The 10915-nt window shown below is 37.0% G+C and overlaps 1 protein-coding gene across 1 annotated transcript; it reads left to right on the plus strand.

Annotated features, from left to right (window-relative positions):
• Positions 1-890: 890 nt before the first annotated feature.
• On the plus strand, positions 891-8069 carry LOC140139471 (sodium-coupled monocarboxylate transporter 1-like). Its single transcript, XM_072161213.1, has 4 exons — positions 891-1020; positions 2660-2765; positions 3256-3395; positions 7177-8069. Exons 1-4 carry the CDS (start codon positions 917-919, stop codon positions 7364-7366), a joined length of 540 nt encoding a protein of 179 aa, XP_072017314.1. The 5' UTR covers positions 891-916; the 3' UTR covers positions 7367-8069.
• The last annotated feature ends 2846 nt before the right edge of the window (positions 8070-10915 follow it).

Here is a 10915-nt window from a genome sequence, read left to right on the forward strand (position 1 = left end):
GTGATGAGATTGGCTGATCAAAGAGAAAATTGATCGGCTGATTCAGATAAGGACCTGATCGGTCAGACACTAAATGGCACTCTAAACAGCTCTCAATATGACACAAGACACAGTATAGTAATGTGGCCTAGACCTCCCGCAAAAAGTTCAGACAGAGACTAAGGTTTTACTGTGACTGTGCACTCCAAGAATAACATTAATTAAAAGTGTTGCAACTTCTTAAACATTCATGCAAGATAGATAAAAGTATACTTTTTTGGAAAGGAAATTAGAATCTAAATAAAAACACAGATTTGGTGCAATAACAATTTTGGAGAAAATCATAAAAAAACAAAATAAATTTTTTGGAACACGCTATAGAAAAAAGGACAAATCCAAAATGTTGGTTGTTCCAGGCTGCCAGGCAGGGAATTCTGCTAGGGGATTCCTTAAATCTTTCAAAGTGGAGTGAAACATTCATATCACATTGGCAACATCTGTACTACCGTAGCACATGTGCTTACTATCGAGCGCTTTTAAAACATGCAAACATGACGAGCCCCATCTACAAAAGTATAAAGGGTTATGAGCAAATCATAGATACATATAGTTATATACGAACAAGTAAACCTGCAAATGTGACACGATCTGGTCCATGGGGGGCCCCATATTAGCTCAGATGGTAAAGTTCATGTTTTCAAAAGCGCTCGATAGTAAGCACATATGCTAACTATTGAGTTTTTACGGTATTTTATGGTAAATATCAACACTAAAAAATGACATGAATGAATTATAATAGCAGGAAAAGAAATGATACCTAGACTAATTATACAAGATACCTATAAGTAACTCATTTTGTTACACTTTTCTCTCATGATTTCAGCATTATTTTTTTTTTGGTGTAGTAGCCATTGGTTTAGCCTTCTTAGCCTCCAAGATGGGCACCCTGATATCCATGGCCAATAGTATATTTGGTGCTTTAGGTGGACCTCTGGTGGCTGCATTTCTACTTGGCATGTTCTGGCCAAGGGCTAATGCAAGGTAGGTGGTAATTATTGGTACTCTTTAACAGATGTATCAGTGTGTTTCCACTGGGGAAGAGGTTGATGGGTGATGTGGGGTGATGGGAGTGGTGATGCGAGATAAAATGTATCATCAGGTCACTGTGATCCAGAGTGATGACCTCACCATTTTCGAGGCGTGGACGTCATCTGTGCATCATATTCTTTTAAATATTGTACTCATTTTGGTACTTAATTTGAAGACACACTGTGATACGCAGATTTTTATTGTACCACTCAGAAGGCTGATATAAATAATAATCATATCGTCGGGTGCATTACATAGTGACGGATGTTGATTTTTGTCATTTTCATGAAAATTGGCCAATGTATTTTAAATAGTGAGTAGTATAATATTACCAAGATTTGAAGCTCAAGTTTGCATAATTAATTAGTTAATTAATTATGCAAATGACGGATGTTGATAGATTACATTACCCGACGTTTTACATAGTGACGTATGTAAACATCCGTCACTATGTAAAACGCTGTTTACTCGGAAAAACAACTAAATTGTATGGCGTATCTGTCACATCCGTCACTATGTAAAAACATTATTTTTCAATTTGAACGTACGTAATTCAATATTGTTCATTGAAACCTACATGAGTTCTTTACGGATGTTGATAACTGGGTATAAACCAAAAACGTCTACGTCGAGCAGATATTCAATGGATCATTATTTCAGTAAAATATCACTTTTAATAAATTTTTAATGGTTCGAGTTGATTCGACAATTATTTAGAGACATTATTTCAAAGCTTTACAATATAAAGGGATGATTAAGTAATAAAAAATGAAAATATGATCCTTTTTAATGAGTAGGTTATTGAAAATATGTTCAGAGGCGTTTAGAGGCGGCTCCAAATTGACAGATAATACAGTGTAAATTGGTAAAAACTGAATACAATCATTGGCGTTTTGTAAAAAGAAGTTACAGCTTGTGTGATTAGCTATATCATGAGAGTGAGAACTAGTAAGATCAGGAGTAAATACTCAAATACAATATGCCATGTGTCGTGGGCACTCGTGACGAGTCGGTTTTATCATGAAAAAGCGTTTAATAATAAGCGCATCGACGGATGCTTCAAGTCCTTCCTTGATCCGACTTTTATGCGCAAGACATAGTGACGGATGTGTGACGTATGTCCATAGATCAACACGAGAGACCAGATTAGCGTGCGAGATATTGGCGCAAGACATAGTGACGGATGTGTGACGGATGTTAGGGTGCAACGTTTTTACATACTGACATATAACTTTGTAATCATTTTACTGATTTAATAGCGAATAATTCTTCATGTGATAGATGTTTCAAGATACTTTAGATACTAGTTTTTTAAAATACAGCAGGTTTTGGAGGATTTTACTTGTTAGTGTTCTGCTATGGTTGATCACAAATCGGCGTACTCTTTGATCGTGTCTAAATCAAAAACTTTTTTTCTGGCGAAGTTTAACATCCGTCACTATGTAATACACCCGACGATATATATGTGTTATTGTCCCCTTAATATACATGTATTAGTTGTCACCCATTCCTGTTCAAAAATTGACTTAGAACATGAAAATAAATGTTACGAGAGGATTAATTTAATTCTTTATCTTCAACTGTTTTACAGAGGAACGCTAGTAGGAGTTATATGTGGATCAGTACTTGGTCTATGGATTAGCATTGGTGCAATAGTAAACAAGGACAATATAGAAGATTCCTTAGGATTATATAAGGTAGGTTGAGGGAAATTGACAACATTTTTTGGCCTCACAACAATGTATTGTGTGCACAGTGTGTTGCATGCATGGTGTAGATGTGTTGTTTCTATTGATAGACAGCAACTCTAGATAACTAAGAAAGCCTTACGAAGTGCGGATTATTTTCATTTAGGTCCTGCTATGTAAATTCTTTACGGATATCAGAAGTGGGTCACTTCCTGCAGGACGGTAACCTGACAGTACTGGGACAGTCGCGTTCTGATCATGGTGTATTACAGGATGGAGTGAATATATTCTTAGAGTACAACAAGCATTCTTCTTCTTCTTCCTATATACATGCTATATCTCAGTTTAACTATGCACGATATTGGAACATGCGATTGATTGCAGATATCAGAACCGGGTATGGTCCCCCCCATTCTCTTTTTGAATAGCAGTGATGTACACAGGACCAACAGCTTTATAATAGAGATGTTATAATTTCTCTCCATTCCTCCCTACACAGTTATCCTTCATGTGGTATGCTACATTTACTATCATGGCAACCATTGTCGTGGCGATACCCTGCAGTGAAATCTACAGAATTTTTCATCCGGAAGAGCAGGAGAGGACGATAGATCCACTACTTCTGGCTACATTCCTTAGGTAGGTTTGGGTTCAATTAATGGGCGACAACAGAGAATATATCTTACACTTCCCATAATGCATTTCTTCCCCGTACTGATTTATTATTCAATGCAACATGGGTTGATAGTGACAATACGTTCCTCAATTGCAAGATCTGGACGAGCTCTGTTAATTGAGGTTTTGGTCACTATTGATCCATGTTACACTAAAGAGCAAATCAGTACAGAAAATAAAACTGGAAGAAATGCATTGTGGGAAGGCCAAGATATCTTCGTGGGGTGACTACATCCACTGTGGTAAGGCTTGTAATGTCCATAGGTGACACATTTCTAAAAAACTGGAACATGTATAGCAAACCTGATTTTGAGATTGAGGACTTAAAAAATTTGTTAAAATTTTGATATTGCAATTTTTAGAGTCATTGGTCATTGGTTGTAAAAGAATTTCAGAAAACAAGGATTATTTAATCAATAATTGATTTGTTGCTTAAGAAGTCATGTTGGCTCAAGTATTATATATGACGTAGAATATGTGATGTAATATGTCTTCGTTATTTAATCTATTCCCATTCTATTTCCAGTAATGTTTTTAGTTCTAACAAATGTTTGATGGTGTAAAACCGATAATATGTTATGTAGAATGTCTGGTGGAATATATTATTTGTTAGAAGTTTTCAATACATTACTGGAAATAGAACAGGCAGGTAAATTGAGATCTTTTCAACTGTGTGGGCAACAACAATGGAGCTGCCCGCCTAGTTGCACAAAATTTTACTTGTTATTTACCTCCCTGAAATAGAATGGGAATAGATTCAGTTCAGTTCAGTTCAGTTGTAAGGTATCTTCTTGGGGTGACTACATCCTTTGTGGTAGATTATGTGACAAAGATATGTTACATCAAATATTCTACATCCACTAAAAAGTCTGTAGCAGCCTATAGACTCAAGTACATGTGGTAGGGCATTATAGACTTCAGTGCCAGGGTTTTCTTTAAGCATTTTGCTGAAGGGGTATTTTCAAATTTGTTTGACCCTTTCAATTGTGAATTTTTCCTCTGAACTAGTCAAAAACATTGCCCAAGGGGTATTTTTATAATATTACTTTTGAAAACATTTTAAGGTTACACGAAGAAACGTATAAGCAACGTATAAAAGACGTATAAAGTTGTTCTCTAAAACCGCGTTTTCTCAGCAATCAAATATCGCAGCGAATCAAATGTTGGTGCATGGACGTATCTTAACATTATTTTTGTGTCTTTATACAAATTTTTAGAATCCGTTTGAAAATCCTTTGTTTAAATCATTTTTACGCACCGTGTTCACAAGATCAAAAACACGTTCCATGCAGTTTTTTTCAAATATTCGCTCTGTATAAAACTACGCCGAGTGATTGTTTTCTCCTTTTTTGTATTGAACTACAAATCGACCAAAGAAATAATGTTGCCATGGGGAAGAACCAAAAACAGTACCGATTAAATTTTATTAGCCCGTTTTTGGGAACAATTTTCGAGAATCTTGTACCACAAAACGCTGTTATGTTACATTATCGATATCTGGATTGTGGAACATTAATTTTGATTTCTAACTGCCTACATTATTTCTCAAAAGTATGTCGATTCCTTTCCCATTTGAATTTCACTCCAAATTTAAGCTACTTTTGCAAAAATCGAGGTTTTTCGCCATCGATACCTCCGACATTTACAGCGGTGATGAAATTGTTTATCATAAGAGCCTGGTATGCACTATTCCATAATAGTCAGTTTGAGATCAATCGATTTCACAGATCACTCAGTAGCTCAATCGGTTAGCGCTGGGCTTACGTTCGACTATATAATACTATAGTTTTGAGCTGGAAAACTTTGGTACGTGTTCGAGTCCCTATGTGGTCCATTCCATCTATTTTATTTTATTTTTCTCTCACTTTTTTCTTTTTTCTTGTTCGTTTCGTTCTTTCTGACTGCAGCGATTGATTGTTTTTGCCGGTTTTTTTCATTATATAATTCAGGAATTTTTAGGCTATACTAGTCTAGGCGCGGCCTATGAATATATTTTTACAAATTAGATTAACAAAATATTGGTTGTTGGTTTTGTTACTGTTGTTGTAGTTATTGTTGTAGGCCTATATATTGCATAATCAGGGTATAAATAGGCATTCTAGGGCTATTATAGCCTATAGAAGCATTGATTTATTTCACGACAGATATCATCCAGGATAATTTTAAAAATTGAAAATTTAGAAAATCCAAAGGAAAATTGCCGAAAATGGCTGCCCACAATCACCACCCCCACCCCCATATCAGCCCATATGGTCCTACCATGGTCGCCCCTTCCCTATCCCTGCAACATATAGGATGACTCACGAGCCGCGGTTTGTCCGTGTTCTAGTTCAGATTGATACACTATTGTACGCGTGAGTTCATTCTTTTCTGCATGGCTGTTTCCATTATTAACTTCCGCCCCTCTGGAATCAAGCCTTGAAAATCAATTGCATTTAACCTTAAACAATATGTGTGCTTTTGGAGCCATAGGCGTAGATCCGGAGGGGTGGAGGGGGGATCTCCCCAATATTTTGCCAGTGGGATGGTCCATACAATCGTTCCCCAATGTTGACGCCTGCATGTGGGTTTCTGACCAAATTAACCTCATATTTGGCCATGCATTTTAGCCACAAAAGTGCACATTTTTTCGCGCGAATTTATTCCACTTTTGCACCATATTTCAACAGTTTAGCTTCTGGATTCACTATACTTCAAGAGCATTTTCACCCCCGAGTAAAAAAGAAATATACGCCACTGTTTGGAGCAGTGGCGGATCTAGAGCAGTCAGAAGGGGTGGGGGCAATTTTAGAAAAAAATATATTTAAAAATGCCCCCTGAGAAGTAAGAAACTTAAATTTGCAAAATGAAGACCTAATTGAAGCAATTTGGTGGATCATTTTGGCACTATTAATGTTAGTTTTTCGTGGACGGCAAGTTTTCCCTATTTATGGTAGGTCTATAACTTGTGTTAAACATAAATTGGCAAATGTCGAAAGCAGAAGTGAAAGTGGCCATTTGTTTATCAACTCACGCAGGGTGGTGTCCCCCCCCCTTAGAACTTTTGAAAAATTTTGCAAAATGAAGACCTAATTGAAGCGATTTGGTGGACCATTTTGGCACTATTAGTGTGTAAAATTTAAGTTTGAACAGTTGAAAAGCCGAAAATTGTGAAATGACGGTCCATAAAGCCTTTTGTTGTCACGTTTTCCCCATTAGACCTATAAATTGTGTTAAACATGGGACCTATATTGGCAAATGTCTAAAGCAGAAGCGAAAATGGTCACTTGTTTATCCGCTACGCATGGGGGTTTCTGAGGGGGATGTTCCCCCTGGGTGGGAAAATTTTGCAAAATTAAAGTCCAATTGAAGACATATTTGGTGCATCATTTAAACAGAAAAAGGACCCGAACCCACTTTACAAGATTTCAAACTGACACTATACAATTTTAGAGACTCGCAATCACTAAAACATCCATGGATCGATGCTGACAAAATGTGATGGGCCCTACATATCGGGCAATATCTGAACGCGTACGTTTTCAAGATTTTGTACGCATTGGACTTTGGGACTATGGACTTGAAGGAGTATAGAAAAAAGCCTGAACGCAAATACGCGTGTTTTGTGCGTTAAAGTAAACCCTGTTCACTGCATTAATCTAGGGTGCTAATTACATTGACTATGGTAGTATATTATTTTGGAATATGGGGTAGCAATTTCACATGAATTAAAAGATACATTGATACACTGATTTTTGTCTTGCAGACCTAAAATAGTTCGAAAAGACCATAACAGTATGAACATGACACGTTTTGAGCAACTGGACGACGAGTCGGCCGTGGATAAAGGAGGCGAGTCTCATCACCTAGCAACGGATTCCTCCATCAGTAATGAAGCCATTGAATTGGAAGGTGATGAAGGAATGAACTTGAACCAAAGGAAGAAAGGGATCTAGAGAGATGGGACAGGTGAGGAGATGAAGAGATGGACTCGAGACCAAATGAAGAACAAGGAGAGGTAGAGAAGCTGTGGCGATGAAGGGATGCACCTCGGAGGGATTAGACAGGCAAGATGGTTTAATAGCAGGGCTCAAAGAATTTGCTTTTTTATGGAGGTATTTGATCAGTTTTCGCATGAAAAATTGCCCCTTCCCATTGAGTGTCGCTCATTTTATTGCACTAGTAAGAAATGTGTGTGTGAATCGTCCCATATTCTTTGAGCCCTGATGCATAGGTAGTAATCTGTTTGAAAGTTGAATGGACAAGTTTTGGGTGTACAATGTACATGAAGATTTCATGCAAAAACCGTTACAAATGGCCTGCTTTAAAAATTGTACGGTAAATTTGTGAAATAATGATCAAAAGAAGAGCATATTTTCCTATTATTTCCTACATTTGTGACCCGTTATAACTGCAAATTTTTCAAATTGAGGAAAATGGTTATCGACATAAAGATGACAATGGTGTTGGCCTATGTGATATTAACACCCCAGGCTCATATCTTACTTGTCCATTCAACTTATAACTTGTCACTGCAGATGATGTAATGTCATTTGTTTATGTGAGTGGCGCCTTCTGTTGTTATGTGGCAGTCTAATGGTATGATGATGTACACAAAACACAAAATCTTGAATTTAGTTCACTTTGAAAATTAATAGTTCATTTCTGTTGTGATAAAATACAGATTTAGTCCACAAAAAAGTAAAAATGTTAAGCTGATTATCTAAAGAGGCAAACACAGAATAGGAAAATTTTGGAAAATTTTGGAAAATAGGAAAACGTTCCAAGTATAAATAGATGTCACATCATCCCATGGATTAATAAACTACAGTCGATTCACTAACTGGCAAAGTTCCAGCATCATCTGTTAATGAGGGCCGAGTGTTCCATGAAGTGCAATAGGCAAAATTGGTACGCCCACAACCGCATATTTTTTGCTCTTTTGAGCATAAAGGGGAAGGCACACAACTTTCTGTAGCGTAAATGTGAAGGCACATTCTAGACATGGTTAATAGAATGATCAACCCTCATGAATATGCAAGAATTCTCATTGAATACAAAGCACAGGGACTTTGCCGGTTGGTGAGCTATCTGTACCTCATCTATGCATTATCCATATTATTTTGAAGTATATGAAGTACGATAATGCTGCATAACATGAATATATTTGGCATGATGTGGAGGACACTTAACTGCTGTGCAGAATCAGCTTAAAAGTGGGGTCCATATGCAAACTAGTGTGTAGCACTAATTTAGGGTCCATTGCATGGGACCTCATGTGTTGCAGTATAATGGGGGTCTATTGCAACCTCATGTGTAGCAGAAATTGGGTTCCATTTGCGGTATATCCTTTAATTTGTGTAAGAAAGCCGAAACAAAGCCTAATCCTAACCCTAATCTTGACTGTAATCCTAACCCTAACCCTAAATCCTAGCCCTAATCCTAATCCTATTATTATTTTGTGCTCTCTTACACAAAGGATAAACCCCAAATTTGTGACCTTATATGTGGCACAGTAAGTGGGATCCATTTGTGATCTAATGTGGCAAAGTAAGTGGTGTCTGTTTGCAAACTTATGCGTAACAGTAACTGTACTCTCAATCAGTCACAGGTCCTAAAGTTTGTTTGGCCTATAATTGGCGAATATTATTCGGGTTTTGTTACTGCACACGTAAATAAAGTCCCTACTTATGCTCACATAAATTCATATAAGCGTGCGCCAGTCATGCATTATGCAACGCACAACTAGCGTAAGTGTTGCGCCAAACTGTGTGCATGCCATTATGTATCAATGCACGATGTTACAAATCTCAATTTTCTCTCCAATTATAAGTCGAACAAACTTTAGACACAGTACTTTTTGGTGATAATCAACTCAATTAGAATATTAAGCAGTTTATTCGTACCACATTTTGCAAACAGACCTAGAAAGTCAACCTGCAACATTTTAGTTTTTGTATTCACATGACAATGCAATAATTTCTTTGATATATTTGTAATAACCTTGAAATCATGAATTTTGAAGGCACAAGGGCACAATTCAACTCAATTCCACTATAGCCACCCCGATGCATTCACATCAAGAAAATCTAATAATAAAGCAATTTACCTGGTGTGAACAAGTTCTTTGCATATAATGCAATGTGGAGTATACTTTTGTATGACCTTCCATATGACTGTAATCTCCCACACTGGGAGTGCGAATTTCAAATTGGTTTACCCGATTTGAAATCTGGGTAATTCCAAGCAACATCATTCCGCAACGCGAAGTTTGCACATGAATTCTTTTTAATACAGCAGCCAATTTGGTAGGTGAATAGTATAATGGGAAGTGGAACTATTTTGGGTAAGTGAAAGATTAAGGTGGGAAAAACGTTTCCAAACGACCCTAATTTGCATATGCAAACTTCGCGTTGCGGAATGATGCTTGGAATTGCCCATCTATACCCCTTGTGTATGAGATTAAGAGGTATATGGATTTCAACTGGAATAGCCCACTGGGCAATCAGTAGACTGTAGCCAGTTTCACTAGAGGCAAACAATTTGACCATTTGAGATTTTTTTTAAATGACATTTACGATTCCTACCTCATAGCATCTCTAAACTGTGCTGTTAAAATACAAGTGTACTGTTAAAAAATTGCAATGTATGGTGCCCAACAAGATTGTACATTGGGCTGTTCCATTTAAAATCCACACTCCCTATGTGGAAGATTTTGGAAATATCTTCCACAGGGGAAGTATGAGTTTTGAATTGATTAAATACTTCACTCCAGTTGTGGAGTAATATAGGTAAAATCATAATACAGGGGGAGTATGGGTTTCAAAATGATTAGCCCTGACCAATTACAGTTGACTCCCATACTCCCAAACATATCCTTAATCTTCCACAGAGGGGTGTGGATTTTAAATGGAATAATCCATTTGAAGTGTGCTCTTACAAAATGCAATTTGTTGCCCAAAGAGTACCAATATAATGCTGCTGTGTGTATTCCTTATGGAGGAAAAAATAGCGTACTTCTGGATTATTTCTTTGAACTTTGATTTCAAGCAGAGAAGATATCTTACGCTTCCCATAATGCATTTCTTTCATTTCAATTTTCTATACTGATTTGCTGTCTAGTGCAATATGGGTCTTTTTAGTGACAAGAAGTACCCAAAGTAACAGCACGTCTAGCTAGATCTTGCAAACTATGTTTATATCTGCACGGACTATCGACCCATGTTTAGCCATTCTCTTCTCAACATGAAAGTAACAGGATTGTCATTTGATAGTAATGTGGTGATGCATCATGTTGCAAAGGATTATGGGAAGGGGAAAATATCTTCTCTGGATTTTGAGTGTGTGCTTGTTTAATTTGTGTTCTGTATGTAAAGCGCTACGCAAATATTTGTAACATTTCAAGCACAGAAAAAATATTGCTCCATTTTGGGGTTGTGCCAAGATAAATGGCGAAGGTACGCTGTTTTAGTTTCCATATGTGACAAACCGAGGTTAATGCCGAG

Source organism: Amphiura filiformis, chromosome 18 (assembly GCF_039555335.1).
Source record: "Amphiura filiformis chromosome 18, Afil_fr2py, whole genome shotgun sequence".
NCBI lineage: Eukaryota > Metazoa > Echinodermata > Ophiuroidea > Amphilepidida > Amphiuridae > Amphiura > Amphiura filiformis.

Bases quoted from the DNA above. Each gene is read 5' to 3' on its own strand.
- LOC140139471 (XM_072161213.1), top strand. From the start codon at position 917: ATGGGCACCCTGATATCCATGGCCAATAGTATATTTGGTGCTTTAGGT. The intron at 1,021-2,659 runs GTAGGTGGTAAT...ACTGTTTTACAG, and splicing joins TGGCCAAGGGCTAATGCAAG to AGGAACGCTAGTAGGAGTTA. The intron at 3,396-7,176 runs GTAGGTTTGGGT...TTTGTCTTGCAG, and splicing joins CTTCTGGCTACATTCCTTAG to ACCTAAAATAGTTCGAAAAG.